The 21,503-nt window shown below is 34.4% G+C and overlaps 1 protein-coding gene across 1 annotated transcript in view; it reads left to right on the forward strand.

Moving 5' to 3' along the window:
- Nucleotides 1-1,506: 1,506 nt before the first annotated feature.
- Nucleotides 1,507-21,503, forward strand: part of PolZ1 (DNA polymerase zeta catalytic subunit) — a 31,697-nt gene continuing 11,700 nt past the window's right edge. Inside the window, exons 1-12 of the mRNA XM_089632631.1 lie at nucleotides 1,507-1,675; nucleotides 2,717-2,835; nucleotides 3,000-3,128; nucleotides 3,215-3,309; nucleotides 3,403-4,241; nucleotides 4,691-4,859; nucleotides 4,960-5,063; nucleotides 5,156-7,044; nucleotides 7,571-7,690; nucleotides 7,772-8,483; nucleotides 20,427-20,618; nucleotides 20,753-20,873. Coding sequence (XP_089488757.1) covers nucleotides 1,669-1,675; nucleotides 2,717-2,835; nucleotides 3,000-3,128; nucleotides 3,215-3,309; nucleotides 3,403-4,241; nucleotides 4,691-4,859; nucleotides 4,960-5,063; nucleotides 5,156-7,044; nucleotides 7,571-7,690; nucleotides 7,772-8,483; nucleotides 20,427-20,618; nucleotides 20,753-20,873 — 4,496 coding nt within the window. The 5' untranslated portion in view covers nucleotides 1,507-1,668. The remainder of the gene's footprint in view (nucleotides 1,676-2,716; nucleotides 2,836-2,999; nucleotides 3,129-3,214; nucleotides 3,310-3,402; nucleotides 4,242-4,690; nucleotides 4,860-4,959; nucleotides 5,064-5,155; nucleotides 7,045-7,570; nucleotides 7,691-7,771; nucleotides 8,484-20,426; nucleotides 20,619-20,752; nucleotides 20,874-21,503) is intronic.

Below are 21,503 nucleotides of genomic sequence, written 5' to 3' on the forward strand. Positions count from 1 at the left end.
AAATGCTTAATTGGGACGATTCACCCTTTTTGGCGCGATATCGAGGTATGTCAACATTTCTCGCTTCAAATTATTACGGCTGTATTTAAAATTGAATAAAACAAAGTTAGTTAACACATCCAGTGAAAGAATAAATGGTAATTATTCGGAAATGCTGGCCACGGATAATACGAAATATTTTAAAATAGAACCTTCTGATTTACCTTAATTACTATAAAAGGAAACTCACTGCATTTGGGAAATTTTTAATTTTTATTTGTATTAGGTAATTCACCCTAAATATTTAGGTATGTTTTATAAATAAAGAAACACTGAAAAAGGGTAAGGTTATTGTAGGTTAGGTTAGGTTAAGTTGTGTTCGCACAAACAGGTCTCCAACTCATCTTGGAAGGAGTTTTATAAATAATAGGTTCTTTAATATTAATCAGGGATTTATTCATATTCCGCGTATTATATTAGTGACTCGATAGTTGAACTAACTAGAAGCTTGCTAATTGGAATCTGGGCCAGTGAGATTGTCTGAGAGCCTTCGCACTGTCTATGGCGACAACTGGCCACTGGCTCCATCTTGCGGACTTCCCCCCAAGCTCTACGCACTGCCATCTGTGCTTGCATCTACAAAGCTTCCTAACAGTAAGGTTGGGTTATTATAGGTTAGGTTATGATAGGTTGGATTATTATAGGTTAGGTTAGGTTGGGATAGGTTAGGTTATGTTAGATTATGTTGCGTTATGATAAGTTAGGTTAGATTATTATCGGTTAGGCTAGGTTAGGTTGTGTTATTATAGGTTAGGTTACGTTAGAATAGGACAGTACAATTAGGACACTGCACACTCGTGTGACAAATCTCAACCGTGTTCAAATGTTGGGCGACTATTCCCCGGTGTTGAAATGATCAATTACGCTAATTCTTCTCATCAGTTTCCATTGAAATGCCGATAAAACAGGGACAACATTCCTACCTTATGCCTGTGCTATAAAGGTTGCAATCTGTTTGTTAAGATAGGGGAATCTAACAAATGGAACTAGCGTTTCTGCATAGAGTTGAAAGGTTTTTGAGCTTCAGACCTGAGGTGACTGCCAAATTCAACATTGAGGCCCACTTGCGATTTGTACAGGGTCTGCACATAGTTCCACAGCCGAGCTCAAGAACTCGAGAGCGAGTCATTAAATAGAGTTTGGCCATAAATAAACCAACCTTTGTGTTTGGCATATTGGTAGTTGGTAGAGTAAATATGGAGTAACTTCATAAATAAACCACTCACAGTAACTGGCAAATTGTGCTGAATATGTCATGTTCTTAAAAATCACTATTCTTAGTCACAATAGTTCTTAATCATAGCCGTTCTTATTTATTACTGTGATTAATTATCATATATGATGAATATGTATGTGTTGAAAAATCACATGATGAAAATTTTTTTTTTTTTAGTTATCTGGTCACCGTTTATTTATGCCTATTACTATGAAAATCTATGCATGACACTCATGACAGGACCTGTCAAATTTACAAAACACAGTTACATAGAACATGCATAGAACCTCCAAAATGCAGTATATTGTTTATACTTTAAAGTATTTTAAATCTATCTATAACGCATGAAAAGCATTTAAGTAGAGTGATGAACATTTTATTTTATTTTTATTATGTGTTGATACAGAGCAGGAATGAAAGGTTTGTCATGTCGGTATCAAAAACATTCCTTGTTTTAAATGTTTATTTATTTTAAACTTTCTAATGATGCACATTGTAAGAAGAGCTCGTAATTATTTTCGACCGGTCAGTGGTTGAGTGGGCATAGCGCTTGGGTCTCACCCGAGCGTCGCGTGTTCGATTCCTCGGCTGGCTAAGTCCTCCATCACAACACAAGCAACATTTTCGGCTTTCTGTGGTGGTAGTAGGAGATTTTCAAACATTGTTGGGTTATTCGTAACCTGGGAATGTTTGTCTTTCTTTAAAAAAAATATATATATATATTTTTAGGCTATCAATAACCCTAAGACTTGTTGGTTATTGCTGCTGTCATTCGAATGCCTTAAGCAGGGTACTCACCTAGAGTGTAGCATGTAATGTATCTGATACTGTATCAATCTGCAAGTGGGTACGGCTCGTCCACGGTAACCGCGTATCCAGCTACGACCTCCCGGATCCGCCTTTAGTGCTCGCTATGGTGCTCGCAGTGAAACCGCCGTCGGCGGGTCACTGCGAGCACACTGCGCTCCACCCGCGAGCGGCGAGCAGTAGACTCGTGCCTACGTACTCACTTGATACAGTATCAGATACGTTTCAGGTTACACGGTTAGGTGAGTACCCTGCTTTATATACATACAAATCGTCCGTGAATTTATTTTTCTAGTGAACAACATGTAAAAATACCATATTCTTATTGTGCAAAGCGGTCCTACCTGTCACGAAGATGGAGCTGCATGACAAGGAGTCAAGCAAAGATGTCTTTTGATAGTAATAATTTATATATTAAAATAGACCAGTCAGTGGCTGAGTTGGCATCTTGTTTGGGTCCCAGCCAGGCATAGTGTGTTCAATTACTCAGCTGGCTAAGTCCTCCATCACAACACAAGCAATATTTTCCGCTTACTGTGGCGGTAGTAGGAGATTTTCTAATAGTGTCAGGTTATTCATAACCCGGGAATGTTTGTCTTTCTTTTAAAATTAAAAAAAGAAAAGAAAAAAATACATATAATGAATTTTTTGCAGATATGTCAGAAAGCGCTCTGTTTTCTGTTAGATTGGTGACTGCAGATTACTATTTAAGCAAACCCATCCCTGAACTAGATGTCCAGTTTTCAGAATTTAGGGGGTCAGAAGTAAAGCAGGTACCTTTTCTTTGGAGAGATTTGCTATTTAACAATTTATTGTTTCGTAAATTCTCCTTGAATCAACCAGGTGTTTGTTTACCACTTAGCAAAATGAAAATAATATTCACTCTTTTCTACACGTAGCTATATTGTGTTCTGAGTATGTATTTGAATTATTTTAGCTACCGATCCTTAGAGTTTTTGGAGCAACTCCACAAGGCAATAAAACATGCTTACACATTCACGGAGTGTTTCCTTACCTCTATATTCCGTGCGATGATCCCAATCCTGAACCAAAGACAGCATACCAAGTAACGTATTGACTGAATAATCACCACTATTTATATCTGCTTGAGTATATTTGAAATCCTGTTATATGTATTGACATCTATTACAGATAGCAAACAGCATCGACAGAGCTTTGAATATATCGTTGAAACAAGCCAATTCAACGAGCCAGCATGTATATAAAGTTATTTTGGTGCAAGGGATGTAAGTTTATACATTAAGTTTAATAATATGGAATAGTTCTATTGAATAGACATGCATTGGTTTATCTAATTTCTGGTTATTTTTCTTTTCTAGACCGTTTTATGGATTCCACACCAAAGTACATCAATTCTATAAAATATTTTTCTACAATCCTTCGTTTATCAAGAGAGTGGCCGACTTGCTGCAGAATGGCGCCATTCTAGGTTTATCTTACCAACCTCATGAAGCTCATATTAATTTCACAATGCAGTTCTTCTTAGATTTTAATCTCTACGGGATGAGTTTTATCAATTTGGAGTATATTAAGTTTAGAAGAAAAAATGCACAAATGACGCAAGACAAGCATTCATACCTTAATGAAGATGAATATCTTCCTGAAACAATTCAGTTCACAAGCTGCTGTGAATTCGAAGGCGATTGCTTAGCACAACACATATTAAATAGGAAAGATGTAATCCACGGTAATCTCGGTGCTAATCCAGGGTTAGAGGCTTTATGGGAAGATGAAAAGCAAAGACTAAATAACATGAATATGTCTGAAACACTTGTTCCAACACCAACTCAAGTGAGAGATAATATACCTCCAACGGACTCTCACTTATACCACGCTAGAAAACTTTTAGTTAAGTTGGCGCTTAATTCTGAAATGCAAAATGATTCTGTCGATCACAATAATATGACTCTTTCAATTCTGAATGATACAGAAAGAGAAAGGTCTAGCATCGAATTTACTCCAGAAGCATCGAAAGAAAAACCTCCCACTATTCTTAATAATGTAGTATATCCTGCTGAAACTCCAGATGAAAGCCAAATCATCAATGCTACCAATGTCATGTTACATCATCCAACGTCCCGGGTCTCAAGAAGGTCAAGCAAGTGCAATAAGTCTATTTTAGAATTAAGTCAGAATCAGACATTATCGCAAGTAAATTGTAAGTACCTGTATTTTATCTGAATGTCGTTATTTTGCTTATTATTACTTTATTTTATGTACATATCTGTATTCCATCCCTTTGGCAATTTTGGGAGAAATACTTGACAGACAGCAAACACCCGCATAGTCTTTTTGGGAGATATGTCTCCCAGCCTGACATGATCTCATAAAAGGTATGAGTAAACACTGTTAGAAAGAGAGAATACACGCGTTCATATGTTGATTTATAATACTAAAATCTGAAAAAGTCTTTTATCTACTTTCAAAAAAAAATTCGCTGTTTTTAAAAAACGTTCAAAAACAGCGACTTTATCTGGAATCGAATGTATTGCGAAAATATTTTGTTGCCAATCTGCATTCTGACAGTTCATGTACGAGAAGTACGTTGCAAAATGTGGGAGGCTTTGAGGGTTAAATTCATATCTCAATTATTTTGGTGACTTACAGTGGACAGTGATGACATGTACCTGATGGACATGTTAAAAGATATGGAAACCAATATTGAAGAGGATAGTATTCTGGGAACACAGACAAAACAAGATGTAGAGGAGGATGAGATTGAAGAAGAAATTCACCATTTCAACGAAAGATTTACGGAAGAGGATTTCAATATGACGTAAAGATAATGAATTGTTTATCCCATTGATATACGGTAATTTATAAAGAATGAATAGTATTATTTGGATTGAAATATCATTTATCAATTTCTTTTACAGCGTGAATGATGATAAAACTTCATCTCAATCTTCTGTGTGGAATGATACTTTCTGGGACAATGTCCAAAATATTTCCCAGTTGGATGGATCTTGGGATGTTGACGGTAGTTGACAGTTTTTTAATAAGTATAATTTTAATTTTTTAAATATTAATTGGATTAGGTAATAATTCAATAAACTTTGGTGTTGTCCTCAGATGAACAGTCCACTTCTTCACAGTCTAAAAGAAAAAGAAAATTAAAAGTTGGCCTTTCTAAGCCAAAAAAGAGAATACCACTTAAAACAAAGGAGGAGGAAAAACAAATCAGAGTATTAGAAACTCAAGTTCAGTCTCTTAAGAAAAGTGTAAATATGGAAATGAAAATAGAAGGTTTCAAATATGAGCTACGGAGTCAGGCAATCAGTCCTAAAAAATCTCCCGCCAAGCGGTTAAGTAATTTCAAGCCATTAAAAATGACTCTCGAAGAATCACCATCACATCTTGAGAAATTAACTACTAGTAAAAATCTAGAAAAGAGTTTTCCTGTGAAACAAGAATTGGACACTTCAAAATCCAAAAAAACATCATTTATGACCAAAAAGTCTTTTGATATGACCCAAGAATCCACATCAGATGATGACTACCAAAGTATTTCTAGTTTTTCAGATGAAGGTAAAAGCAAATGCATTAAAACTCTCTTTCCAAAAAATGAATTTAATGAAAACAAAATATTCCACTCTCCTGAAGATGAAAACTCAAATACTGTAAGCTCTCCCGATTACAATGAAGACAACAATGTACAAAAAAATGCTTTAACATCATCTGCATACGACAGGTGTCATAATTATATTCCTGAAGCGGGATCTTCAAGAATTACAGACATTTTAATGGAAGACAAGGAAGTAGAATCATTATCCCTGACACCGAACTTAGAAGACTCTCAACTTGATGAAAGTGATAGAGGAATCGTAAGTTTTTATAATACTACGCATCATCAAGATACAAGTTTCGCTGACGGGGACTTTATCCAGTATTCTCCAATGAATGTTAGCAAGTTACCTTCAACTAATAAAAAATCATCCATCAAGGAAGATGACATTGCTGTTAAATTGCATTATGATACATCATTTTCTCCAGAAGGTGCCAAATCAAGAATTATAAATGTTACAGAAAAGGGAATGAATAAATGCAGTACAATTAAAGAAAAGAAGAAAATAACGGTATTAGTACCAATGTTGAATCCACCTTCATTCAATGAAGTCCGATCAACAATGCATGAACACGGTATTCCTCATTGTATTCACGAACAGCCATTTTACTCAAACGCTAAAGATGCCGGCAATCAAATTGAAGTGGGGCAAATCATACTCAAGATAAAAAGTAAAACCTTAGCCAGTCTAAAACCTTTTCAATCAGATGTTACAAATTCAAACAGTCTAGAGGTGTGGAGAGAAAATATGTTTTTATCAAACAACATTACACAAGATTACTTGAATGTTAAAGATTTAGCAAGTCTCCTGGCTAGTAATCGATCTTGTGTTTTAACTCCTGTGATGCGACCTCCTTCTGCACAAGAAGTGAAGAATTGGCTCAAAGCAGCGGAGACCAGAAACTTAAAAAACCAACTTGAAATTCCGATAGAACCAGAGAAAATGATCTTATACTTTCCATCTAGTCCTGGTCAAGAAATGAATAATAGTCAAATGGAATTAAGTTTATCTTCATCATCTGATACATCAGTAATTACGCCATCACCAGATGAAACTATTGTCATACGCAAACGAGTTTCCATTGTTTTAAATGAGCTTGAAGATGTGAACCAAGAAATAAAATCGACAGGTAAAAAAATAAAGACTCTCAGTCAACCAGTGAGAAAACTGAGACCACGTTCATTGCGCCTTTCTCTCGCGAGGAAACTTAGCTTAGATAGTAATGATTGCACCCCAAGAGAACTGTCGCAAGGGTCCAATGAGTCTGACATTGTGTGCGGTCAACAGTCTGAATTTAATCAATCACCAATTATAGAACATTCACAAGAAATGTTCTTGGGAGAAATTGAACAGCCTGATCCAATAATAGAAGAAAATATTGCCCCAATTGACAGTGTAAGTTCAGTCATACAATTTCTGTCACATAAATTTATTTTTAAAAACATCTATTTGAATTTAGATTTTGTTTTCGCGAATGAATAAATGCAAATCTTGGAAGTGGAAATTAACCCACTTCCCAACATCCTATCGAGCTAAACTCGGCAGATCGACTCATTGAACTTTTGGTGGCAATCACGCACCCACATGAGTATATATACGCAATTCTCTGAAATTGGATAACATGACATTTACTGTATACAAATTAAATGTCATTCTTAACCAATCGGGATTCGGCTCGGTTGGTAGAGTTGTTGACTGCAGTTCCTGAGAAGGAAGGTTCAATCCTCAGTCAAATCAATTTATTTTTTTTTATGTCTTAAAAGACATTGTAAAATAGTGAAGTGTATAATAAAAGAGCATGTTTTTTTGAGATTGATTTTTTTTATTATTTAAAATTTTGAAACAGTTATTTGTGGTGGAATTCCATTTTCAAATGGCTTTTTTATTTGGTGTGTTTGTTTACAGTTGAATTTTTTTACAGAAATGCATCAATGTGGATATATCTCTTTCACAGACTGTAGATAAAACTGCAAATCACAGCACGACACTTGGCTTCAAATTTTCCGGTGAAAATTATCAAGATGCTCCAACTATTCATGAGGTATGAATTTGTTACACTAACGAAAACATTGAATTGAACTTCTTACCATTTTACTCTCATTTTATATATATTTTTTTTCAGAATGAATATTTGACAGTAATAGTCTTAGAAGTTTTGACTTCTACTAGAGGAGACATGTGTCCAGATCCTGCTCTCGATCCGATATTAGCCGTATTTTATTGCATCGATAACGACTGTCCAGTAAACCACGTGCTACCTCAGAAAGAAAGTGGAATAATAATTGCAAAAGATGGTCACTTCAAAACTGAATACAACGAGACAGCTTTCTCTTACATGGAGGGATTGAACAAGAAAAACAAAATAGTTTTCGTAGAAAATGAAAAGCTGCTTTTCGAAGAAGTGTTGAATTTAATCGCAAAATGGGATCCTGATATTTTATGTGGTTACGAAATAGAAATGCTTTCTTGGGGGTTTCTCTTTCAAAGAGGGTTTGTCTTAGATATGAACATGGCGTCCAAAATATCGAGAGTACCATTTGAAGAAAAAGCCGACTGGAAAAGGACTTCTCAAGAAATAAACAAAGATATCAAATTAATAGGACGTATTACTTTGGACGTGTGGAGGCTACTACGGCACGAAATAGCTCTGACAAGTTATACGTTTGAAAGTGTAATGTACCACATCATGCACGAGAGAGTTCCTCAGTTCTCTCACAAGACTTTATATTTCTGGTGGAATCATCCTTCTGGTCTACTGAGGACACTCTCTATGGAGTATTACCTCACAAGAGTCACGGGTATTGTTCATATATTACAGCAACTGGATCTTGTAGGTAAGTACAAAAATTGCAAACAACCGATGGTCCTGTATAAATCTCTTGATCTAGGGGTCTGGGTGGGGTATGAGGGGTGGGTGGGAATCTAGGGATTTTTTTTTTAGTTTATTGGGGAAACAAACAGTTTTACAATTTTATATAAATCATTTCATTTGACATGTTGCATTAAGCAGTGAATTTTCCACATAAAAGGATCAGACCTATCCCCACACTGCGGCGCTAGGCAATAGGTCTCTCAGTTGGAGAGGTCATAGGGTCTCTCCAAATAAGCCTGTCCCGATCTGGCACGCCACACAGCTGGTGGGCAGGCGCATCCCGAACACACATCACCCCATGAACCCGGATAAGCTATAACAAACAACATTATCCAAAAAGTTGTGACACCTTAGGGGCCGCGCTAAAAGCAGCGGCTTTTGTCTACCGACTATTAGAATCGTATTCTGGCTGTGCTGGAGAGGCTAGAGGCAAACCATGTAACCATATTTTTGGCACCAGGAGGGTTCGAGAGTGCTTTAAATAAACTACGACATGAGTCGATAGTTGACTGCCTAAGAGTGCACATTGAAATAACCAGATCCAGCGCAGAAAAGTAAAGTTCGCTAAAGTAAAATATTAATAATAATATTTGGCTAATTTATATACCGCCGTTTTCTTGAAAGATCACCTTAAGGGCGCTGTACAGAAGAAGAAGGAAGTTCTACTATATTAGGGTTTTTTATAATTAATTTTAGAAGACGGGTGCAAAATGCGCCCAATGGGTTAGCTGGATATATATCTTAAATGAATGAATTAAATTAATCGTCGGTCTTTACCGCATTAAGATGATTCATCTGCCAACAATCAAACAGATTGACGTGTTATGTCCCCACTGATATTGTCCACTATCCATTGGTAGGCAAGTCAATAGCATTTGACTTTATCATAAGTAGTTGAGCGGAATCGCTAGAGAATTTATGTGTATGCATCAACAATTCAAAGCAACGATTTACAGCGCAGGCCATTGTGGAACTTTTCTGCCCAGGATCTGAAAGTTCATTTTTAATCAAACTGCCTGGTGTACTGAATCGTATAACAAATGTTCAATTTTGGAAACAAGCACGAACTTTTGTTTACCCGCTATGAGATTTTTAATTAAGTTTTTCATGCATTTTTAAAGCACCATAGGGTAGTCACCGAACCTCGGTAGTGTGCAGTCGTGTTTACCAGTGCTCTGTGTTTGACGGCTTACTGACAGCGGCGCGGCGTACAGATAAGATTTATTTATTGTTACCTTTTCGTATTAATTATTTTTGTTTCTGTTATTGGTTTGCGACGCAGTTGCGTGTATTATTTCTATTATTTATTATTTCTAAAATAATAATTATTGTTTATTTTTATTTTTTTTAATTTGTTGAGATGGAGGAGGATGAAAATCGACCTCCAGACCCTGAGTCCATTTCTAATATTGCAGACGTCTACGATTCTGATGATTCCCAAACCTCTGTAACCATTCCTTCCCGAAAAAGACGACCTCCGCTTTGCCTTTTTTTTTTTTTTTTTTTTTTACAGTATTACCGCACAAGAGTCCCAACTGCTCCCGTCTGGAGCCAGTGAGACTATGGCATCCCCAATTGGGGTATGATGTGAGGCTGAGGGTATTGGGGAGGGGAGGGAGATGGGGAAGAGGAAGGTGGGGAAGTACCTGGCTATTCAGATCTGGTCACCAAACACGGCTAAAGCCATTTCAAGCAACGTTTCAATTCTGAATGGTGGTCTTACACCAGGGCGATACTGAGAGTATCTTCCACTCTGGAACGTGCCGCAAATATACTATATATTATTTTAAATTAATTAATTGTGAAATAACACAAATTAATCAAATAAAATTTATTTGCGCACGCCGGGTTCGAACCCGCGACCTTCGGATCTGTAGTCAAAAGCGTATACCACTAGACCACGCCGGCCGTCAAATGTACCTCCTAAAATTAAATCTCTTTCACAAACAAACGAAGCCCCAATCTCTCATGGAAGTTATAATGATACCATTCCTACAGAAGCAAAAGCCATTGAGCTTTTGTATTTTTTTTTTTTTTTTTTTTTTTAATTCCTTTATTTTTCCCAATTTTTACATTAATTACATACAATATTATATAAATCAATAAGAATAATGGGAACCCACTAAGGCGCAGCCTGTGCGTGGGTAATATATTTAAGTTATTATTTTATTGTACCTAGAAATAAACAAATTGTGGGCATATAAAATAAAAACAAGAATACATTTTGTAAAAGCGTTTTGTATAAAAAGTGTTTATAATAGTGTATAGTGAAGTTATAAGTGTTTATTGTAATATATGTAATATATGGTGAATATTTTATGAGAAACATAAATTGATACAAATTAAATAAAAAAAGTTTCAACTGCTGTGTCGAAAAGCCATAATTTTAATTCTTTTAAATATTGAGGAAGTTTAGTTATCACTTGAATATTTTTCGGTAAAAGATTGAAAGTACGAGGTCCAATGAAACTGCAGTGTGTTTGCATTTGTTTTGTGTTCGTTTGGGGAGTATAAAATACATTATTATTTCTAATGTTGGTTCTGTTTTCATTTATTTCGAATTTATTTTTGTTTTTAAAGATGTATTTCATAGTTTGCAAAATAAATAGTTTACGGAGACAGAATAGTTTAGATTCTTTGTATAACTCATCCGTTGAAAATGTTCTTTTCCGACTATACATAACTTTGATGATATAATTTTGAATTATTTGTAAAGGTTTGATATGTGCATTAAGCGCACCGCCCCATCCTATTATTCCGTATATGAGTGAAGATTGCACCAAAGAAAAATAAATCATTTTCAGTTTTTCAACATTGAGCACTTCTTTTAGTCTGTAAAATGTGTATGTAAGATATCTTAATTTACAGACGGTATTATTAATTTGTGACTGCCAATTTAATTTTGTATCAATAACAATACCTAAATATTTAATCTTTTCAACTTTTCCGAGTTCAAAGCAAGATGAGCATATTTCTTGATTACAGTTAACGTTATGTATTCGAATTTTAAGGTTATTAGGGGGTTTATTTTTACTATTTTTAGAAAAGGTTAGGTAAAATGTTTTATTATAGTTTAAGAAGAGTCTATTACTTTCTAGCCATGATGAGACATATGTAATACATTTTGTTGCCTTCAAAAAAGTTTCAGGCCAGGATTTTCCGTTCACTATTATTACTGTATCATCTGCGTAAGATACAATTTTACCAGGGATTATAACATCACATAAATCATTTATGTATATTAGAAAGAGAATTGGGCCAAGCACAGTTCCCTGTGGTACTCCATTTTTTATTCCTGTTTCAGTACTATAAAAATCCCCTATTTTTGTTTTTTGTTTTCTGTCTTTGAGATAGCTAGTAAGAATTTTTAGTGTATCATTTTTTAAACCTATTTGATTCATTTTTTTAATAAGTAGATTGTGATTTACCGTATCAAAAGCTTTTCTTAAGTCTAGGAATATAGCTAAACTCTTTTTATTTTGATCAACAGATGTGTATAATTTTTTAGTCAGATCGAATATTGCATCTTCAGTGCTTAGTTTTGTTCTGAAGCCATATTGATTTTGGGACAGAATTTTGTTTTGTTCTAGGTAATTCATTATTCTATTTTTGATACATTTTTCAAATATTTTTGAGAGGTTTGAGACCAAGGAAATAGGTCTGTAGTTGTCTAATATGTGCGTTTCTCCTGATTTGTGAATTGGTATTATGATAGAGGTTTTTAATTGTTCGGGAAAATGTCCCTCTTTTAAGGATATATTAAAAATATGTAGCAATGGAGTTAAAATGTAATGTTTTTTTTTTTTAGTGTGTTGCCTGATAAACCATCAATTCCTGTAGAATTTGTTGATTTTAGACCATCAATGTGTTTATCAATTTCATCTGTTGTGATGGGTGAAAAATATTCTAAGGAGTTAATTGAATCGTTAGTTGAGTCTAAGTGTAAAGATGAGTCTACGGGTATTGTATTATCAATTTTGCTAGAAGATTCAAGTATTTGATCTACTACATTTGTAAAAAAGTTGTTAAAGTTTTCTGCAATAGTCGATTTGTCAGTTATAATATTTTCATTTATTATAATCTCATTGACATCGGTTGATACTTTTTTTTTTTTGTTCGTGATTTCATTAATAATATTCCATGTTTTTTTGGTATCATTTTTTGCACTATCAATTTTTTCACAATAATACTTCTTTTTGCAATTTCTTATTAACCTATTTAGTAAATTTCTGTACATTAAATATTTCGTTTTCATGAAAGGCATAATACTTGTGTTATTTTTTTGACAGGCTTTTTGATAATTTAACATCTCTTTGTATAATTTATCTCTTTGTTTGATAGAGACTATTAGTCCTACAGTGATCCAAGGCTTTATTTTTTTATAATTTCTCTTAGCGATGACAATTTTATTTGTACTCTTGGAAATATAAGCTTCTAGAGTTTTATAAAATAATTCTAATGCTGAATTTGGGTTAGCTATTGATAGTATGTTGTCCCATTTTTCTGAATGAAGTAAATTGTTTAATGTGTTGTAATTAATTTCATTTATTTCAACAGTGTTAGAGTATTCTTTTGAATTTGTGGTTAAGATGTTGTGTCCGTAGAATGTTGGGTAGTGGTCAGTAATGTTTGTTTTTAGAGTTGAAGATTTAGTTATAATGTGTTTGTGTGTTTTGATAAATATGTGATCCAGAGTCGTGGAATTATTTAGATTTTCTCTTGTTGGTGAGTTTATGTATGATTGATATCCTACATAAGACAAACAATCTAAGTATTCATTTGTACATTTTGTTCTTTTGTTGTTTTCATTAATGTTTATATTAATATCACCAGTTAATATTGAAAAGTTAAAGTTATTTCTGTTTGTCATTTTTATAAGTGAATTAAGTTCATTGTTGAATAGAGATTCATTTAAGGAAGGTGATCTATAGATAGCTAATAGCAAATAAGTGCAATTACTATGGGTAAATGTTAATTTAATTGCGTTAGCTGTTTTAAAGTCTAGAATTTCGAAGGCAGGTTTTTTAAGACAATTTTTTATAAATAAAGTGATTCCATCGTGACCAGTATGTTTACATTCGGATGAAATAGTTACATATCCTGGCAAGTTATAGGGAATTACTTCTTTCATTTGCGTTTCTGTTAAAATGACAATACTAGGAGAAAAATCAAGACTATCGAGAAGAATACAAAGCTCATCAAAGTGCCTTCTTAAACTTCTAATATTCATATTAAGAATTGAAAAGTTAACGTCCTTAAAGTGATTATTTAGTTCACTAGTGTTTTTACAAATGTAATTTTCATACAAAAAATTTTCATCAGACATTTTGATGGATATAAGTAATTTTCACATGCAATGCGGTTAGATGGTCCTTTATTCTGAAGGGATGTCATTCGGCTGCCTTATATGGATGATTGGAGCTGTTTCATCTTTTCTCATCATAACGTTACCGTTTTTCGCCCAGATGAATTTGTAGCCGAGTCTTGAGGATTTCGCCAGAAACAGGAGGTGTTTATTTAGTTGCGTTAATTGTTCGTTTATGAAAATTTTGTTATCTTCCGGAAAATTTATTTTTTTAGTGTACAAGACACCATATTTTCTTTTTTGGTCGATGATTTTGTCTTTTGTTTCTTTGTTTTGGAATGATACAATTAAGGCTGGATATTTGTTTAAAGGGTTTCTGTTTCTGATACGATATATATTTGTTATTTTTGATGATTCCATTTCGCATTTGATGGTTTCCATAATATTATTGACTATTTTTGGTAAGTTTTCATTTTCTTTAAAAGGTATACCTTGTATCTCAATGTTATTTTGTTTGTGTAATTGTTCCAGTTTGTTTATTTGCTGTTTTATTTCGTTGTTTTCTGATTGCAGTTGTTTGATCAGTGTATCTTTCTTTTTATTATTTTCTTCATATTCATCAATTTTATTACAACAAAATTCTACTGATTTCTTAAGATCTCTTAGTTCATTTTTAATTTGTTCTCTAAAAGATTTCATCAATTGTTCCGATAAATCTTCAAACTTTTTTTCCATGAATTTAAATATTTTATTTGTGTTGTAGTCATCATCAGAGTCGCTAGATGGTGTTTTTTTGGTGGTTTTCTTTAGCTTGCTCATTTTAATGTATTTGATGAAATTCACTAGATGGCGTTACACTTATATTATTATAGTTTTTGATTATTATTTTTTCTTTTATTTAAAAAAAAGTTGCTTTAAGCAGGGAGCGAACTCAGCTCCTCCGCGACAATAGTGAGCGACGCTAAAGTTGCAATCCTCTACGCCACGGCCTATTTATCCGCAACCGTGATAATATTGGTACTAATATGTGATATTAGCCTGACTGAAACAGTATTCGGTTTGCGCTAAATAACAATTGCGACAACACTTTCACTGAACACGACACAGATTTAAGATCACTTTAGGATACTGATCAGCGGGCGTTTTAAAACAAGTACGCAATAAAAAGTTCACCACTGTTCCGCAGTTATATATTCACCAATATTTTTGGATTATTTCGGTAAATTAACTATTAAATTTTGATCATTTATGCAGAGCGATTTTTAGCGTGCACGCACAGTTCGAATGTAGGTACTCTATTCTATTCTATTTCATCTTCAGCTCCATTTATTGTTAATGTCCAAAGGACTGAACAGGGGAAAATAATTCATCCCTTGGATTTTGGTAAATTTATTTTTAGCTCAAAACTCAATAACCTCGGTATTATAAATGGATCAATAAAACCGGAAGGTCGATACAAACTATCCATAGAATTTAAATCCGCCACATTAGCTAATGATTTTGTTACAAAAATAGGTTCTCTTTCAAATAATAAATTTAAATCTTTCATACCTACTTTCAATTTAACCAGAATGGGCAGAGTAAGAGGTATCCCAACCGATCTATCAGAAACAGAAATAGTAGACGCTCTTAATGACTCTCAATTAACTCCAAAAGTTTTAAAAGCACGTCGTTTGAATTTCAAGGATACTTCCACCGGCACCACTATATGGAAACCTTCCCAATCCGTTGTTATTACTTTTGAAGGTCAAACATTACCATCCCGTGTATTTATTTATTATAACGCTCTTCCCGTTGAAGTATACAGATTCCCGACGATCCAATGTTTCAACTGTTGCCGTTTTGGCCATTCAAAACCTATTTGTCGTTCCCCTCCTCGTTGCTTCCATTGCGGAGAGGATCATCCCTTTGAACAGTGTCAAAATACAACGAATAACCCGATTTGTATTAATTGTAAGGGCAACCATACTGCTGTTAGTGTGGCCTGTCCAGAGTTATCTAGACAGAGAAATATCAAACAGTCAATGGCTGCAGACAACATTTCCTACTTTCAGGCTTCTAAATTATTCCCTCCTACGAAAAAATCTTTTGCAGAGATAACATCTAACGCTTCTCTCTTTCATTTTTCTTCCCCTAAATCCCCTCTATCATCTTCCCACAAAGAAACAATTTTCAAACCGGTAAAATCTAATCCAAAATTTATTCCTTCTTTCGATAAAAAACTACATAATGATCTTTTACTTAACCCGAATGGGAATAATAAATCCCACGCTCCCAATGGGACTGCCTTAAAAAACTGTTCCACTTCCGATATCTTACCTAAAGTCATGATTGAAAATTCTTCTTTTATTCAAACTTTAATTACCCTATTAATTACAATCCTTTCAAATAACAATAAAGTACCGTCCAACGCTGCCGATTATATGAAATCTTTACTCTCTAGCCTTCCCGATGTATCCGCAACTGAGCAAAATACTTCAATGGAATAGTAGAAGTCTATTCGCCAACAAAATTGATCTTGTACAGTTACTTGATGAACATAATATTTCAGTTGCTGCCATCTCCGAAACGTGGTTAAAACCCTCATACCAATTTAAGATTCCTGGATATCATTGTCTAAGACATGATAGACTGGATGGCAAAGGTGGCACTGCTCTTATTATACATAATTCTATCCCTTTTAAACAAATTATTTTCCACACTCTATCCAATAATTTTCAGATAGTAGCAGCTGTTGTATCTGATATAACATTACTATCAATATATATCCCTCCCTCTACAATTTTTGTTGAAAACGAATGGTCAACATTTATATCCCAGATTCGTCCCCCGTATATGATACTTGGGGACTTCAATGCTCATTCTCCTTCTTGGGGCAGTGAGTTAACAAACCGTTCTGGCCATAATCTATTAGAATTTATGGATACCTATAATTTATGTATTCTAAATGACGGATCTCCAACTCGTTTCACTGCCCCTCAACATCGGAAAAGTGCAGTCGATTTATCTCTTTGCTCATCTTCGGTGATTCCCATATGTTCTTGGAACATTCTTAAAGATCCCCTTCCCAGTGACCATTTTCCTATAATAATTACCTTCCACCATCTATCTTCCATGCATTCCTTTTCGATAAACAATAGTTTTAAATTTAAAACGAAAGACGCGAATTGGAGAAATTTTTCTTCAGAATTAGACTCCATTGTTCAAGCATCTAAGTCTTCCCTTGTCAACACTAGTTTACAATGTGAATTATTTCCTAACATGATAATAAAAGCTGCAGAAAAAACACTTAAAAAACGTAATGTTAACATTAAGATTAAACATTCCACCCCATGGTGGGATGAAGAATGCACTAGTGTCGTTAAATCCAGAAGAGAAGCAATTTCCATTTTCCGTAAATGTATGTCTTTCGAAAATTACCTTTCTGTGAAACGCGCCCAGGCAGAAGCAAAACGCGTTTTGAAAAACAAAAAGCGGTCTGGATGGCGAAAATTCTGTGAACGCTTGTCTCCTGAATCTCCCCAGTCATCCGTATGGTCCAATTTAAAAAAATTCGGTTCGTCATATACTCCCCAGCGTTCCAAACATATTCCAGAAGAAATTATTATAGGTTTTGCTGATAAGATAGCTCCTCCGTCAGTTGCCAGATGTGAGGAAATGCCTTCCTTTATTTCTTATCCATCTCACTCTAGCTGGCTGGACTCTCCTTTCTCAGTAAGTGAATTAAATCGAGTAATCAATTCCCTTCCAGACTCTTCTCCTGGCCCTGATGGAATCTTATATTGTTTCATTAAAGCATTTTCAGATATGTCGGTTGAATATTTTTTGTCCCTAATTAATTACATGTTCGAAACAGGATTTATACCGGAAGTCTGGAAAGTTCAAAAAATCCTTCCGATTTTAAAACCAGGCAAAAATCCATCTGAAATCTCATCCTATCGTTCTATTGCTCTTTCGTCATGTTTAATGAAAGTAGCAGAACACTTAATAAAGAACAGATTGGAATGGTTTGTTGAAAATCACAGAATTATCTCTCCTAATCAATATGGCTTCCGGGAAAAGAAATCAATCATAGATAATTTAAGTGTGTTAACAACAGACATCCGTATATCTCAGTCCCTTAATTCTTGCACTCTGGCCACATTTCTTGATCTTTCGTCAGCTTACGACGATGTATTAATTAACATTTTGAAAGAAAAATTAATTAAAATAAAAATTCCCTTAAAATTAGTTCAATTTATTATTAATTTACTAACAGACAGATCCATTATTATCCACTTTTCCTCAAAAACGATAAATCGCAAACTATGGAAGGGATTACCTCAGGGGTCCGTAATCAGTCCATTATTATTTAATATATATAAGTGATTTAGACAGTTTAATTCCTTCATCTATCAAGCGACTTTATTTTGCTGATGATTTCCTTATATATTTATCACACAAAAATCTATCGCGCGCTGCGAAGGAATTGAATTTGGCTTTACATAATATTAAAGTTTGGTTGTTGTCTAATGGGATGAATTTAGCTACGTCTAAAACCAAAGTAGTGGCTTTTACGCGCAAAAGAAAAATACCCCCCTTTTCTGTCTGCTTTGATAATGTCCCTCTTCAAATCGTTAAGCAAATTAAATTTCTTGGACTACTTTTGGATCATAAACTTTCCTGGCTCCCGCATATTCAGAACATTTCGGCTAAGTGTGAAAAGGGGCTAAATATTATGCGAGCTGTTTCCAGAGTGTGGTGGGGATCTCATCCTATTACTCTCAAATTAATGTATGGTGCTCTAGTGCGAAGCCATTTAGATTATGGAACATTTCTTTTCGATCCTCTTCCTAAATATTTGGACAAAAAACTTGAAAGAATTCAGTCCAAAGCGCTCAGAATAATTATTGGAGCGATGAAATCTTCTCCAATTAATTCTCTCCAGGTAGAATGTGTTGATCCCCCCTTAATTTTGAGGAGACAATTCCTAGCTGATAAATATATTTTTAAATCCTTTTCTGTATCGCGTCACCCTTTAGAACAAAGCCTTGATTATTTGTTCAATAACTTAAATAACGAAAAAAGATCGACAGATAAAAATCGACTTCCTCTCCTTCTAAAAAGTTTTCTTTCATTCAAATCTCTGTCTTCTTCCCTCCAAAATCTACAAAAAGATCCTATCCTTTCTATTTTCACCATCCCATTTGATTCTATCAATTATATCCCCAAAGTTATAACTTCAGACTTCCGAACTGATATTTTAACCTCATCTAATCAAAATGTTCAGAAAAAATTTAAAAACATTATATCTTCTAAGTTTCCAGAATTTTCACTCATCTACACAGATGGTTCTAAGTCTGATAACAAAGATTGTGGAGCTGCGGTACACATTCCCGAATTCGATTTAGATTTGTCTTATAAATTGCCTAAAGAAATTTCTATATTTACTGCAGAATGCTTCGCAATTGAACAAGCTTTGAGTCAAATCCAGCTTTTCAATATTCGACGAGCCTTACTGTGCACTGACTCACTAAGCGCAGTGTTGAAAATTTCCTCAAATATCCATAAACCAGAAGACTATATTATTTATAATATCAGAAACACCCTTAAATCTTTAAATGAATTAAATTTCGAGACAATATTGGTTTGGGTCCCTGGCCATTTGGGAATTGAGGGTAACGAGAAAGCCGATTCTCTAGCTAAACTTGGAACAATGTCTGGCTCTAATCCTTTAGATTTTAGAATTCCTATCTCTGACGTCATCCCAATTCTTAAATCCAACATGATTCGCTCCTGGGAAGAAAATTGGACTAATACGAAAACCCGAACTGGTGCTTTTTATGCTGGAATACAAAATCATATTCCAAGTAAACCTTGGTTCCACGGCAAGAAAAAATCCAAAAGATTTATATCCTGTATCTCGAGAATGAGAATTGGTCATTGCTCCATTGCATCCCATTTGTTTAAAATCCGGGTCCTAGATAGTCCACTCTGCCAGTGCGGCATGGAAAATGAGACTCTTGATCATGTTTTCTTTAATTGTAAAAATCATTCATTTTTCAAAGGCATTTATCGTTTACTTATAAAAATCACCCACCAATCTCCTCTTAGTATTCCTTATTTACTTTCTCTCAACAATTCTCGCATTTTCTCAGTTCTATACAAGTTCATAGACTTGAATGACTTCAATATTTGAGATTTCCTATTCCCGTATAGATTTCCCATAAAATTATAACCATCTCCCTTAACTTTAACGGCACATAGCACTCTCTTAAGGGTGAATTGCCTAATACAAAAAAAAAAAAAAAGCACCATAGTAAAAAAGGAAATCCATAAGCAGAATTTTCGAGGACTACATTGTGATTATTACAATGCGAGTTGCCTGTACACTGTAAGATTCATTTATTAACAAATCACGGAAAGGGAGACAGTGACGCTGCCTCCCCGTTCCGCGCACTTGGTTTGCTCCCCTTTCCTCTGATTGACTTGTCTGTCAATTTGAATGTCTTTGGTAAAATATGTATCTTTTTAGAATATTAAACATTTAGGTATGCTTTTTTGTAAATTCTTCAATAGTTAGGAGATCCACTGTATGTGTCTATGATTTTAATATTTCAGGCAGAACATCAGAACTGGCACGTCTCTTTGGTATCCAGTGGTACGAAGTGATGTCCCGAGGCTCACAATTCCGGGTTGAATCTATGATGATCCGAATGACGCGTCCAAGGAACTATGTTTTAGTTTCTCCAAACATGATACAGCGGGCAGGAATGAAGGCTCCTGAATACTTGCCACTAATAATGGAACCCGGTAAATACAAAGATTCTTGCTTTTACATTTATACAAAATATTAATGGGTTTCGTATCCTATTAATATTCATGCTAAAAATTACAAATTCTTGTCACAATTTCAATAAGCTAAACTATTTTATATTTGATTTCAGAATCTCGATTTTACAGTGATCCTGTGATTGTTTTGGATTTCCAAAGTTTATATCCCTCAATGATGATTGCATATAACTATTGCTTTTCTACGTGCTTGGGAAAAGTCAATAATATGGGAAGGTATACACATATTTAATATGATATCACCATTTGTTTCATGATAATGTTCCACTTATTCTATATAATGATATTACACTTTGTTTTGTGTTAATGTCCACTTATTCTATATAATGATATCCAGAGATGTGCAAAATGGGTACCCAAAACCATTTGAAATGCAAAATGGAAATGGGTCAAAACTTTTCCATTTGAAAATGCAAAATGCAAAATGGTTTTTAGAAAAGCATTTCAAATGCAAAATGCAAAATACCTATTTTCAAAATGCATTGAAAATGCAAAATGGTTTCTCAGGTCAAACAATTAAAATAATTATAGAATTTTTAAATAATTTTGTCATTTAATAATGGACATCAATGTAGAACAAACATATTACATGATGGTAAATCCAAAAACACCACGACTACAGATTATGAAACCAAAAAAAATTTGCGCCTGACTAATGTTGCCAACGTAAAAACATAGAAACTGCTATCCAACATTTATTACAGCGTCATGGTCCCATGTTCAGTATTTGAATCAGTATTTTTTGTAATGGTATCACTCAATTGCCAGGGCTCCTACCAGGGAGCAACTTGACAAATGTAAATTATCTCTCATAGCGAGGTTGAGAACCGACTGATATTTGGGGCT

The sequence above is a fragment of the Hesperophylax consimilis genome, chromosome 6, assembly GCF_061612785.1.
Source record: "Hesperophylax consimilis isolate HC1 chromosome 6, BYU_Hcon_1.0, whole genome shotgun sequence".
In the NCBI taxonomy this organism is placed as follows: Eukaryota; Metazoa; Arthropoda; class Insecta; order Trichoptera; family Limnephilidae; genus Hesperophylax; species Hesperophylax consimilis.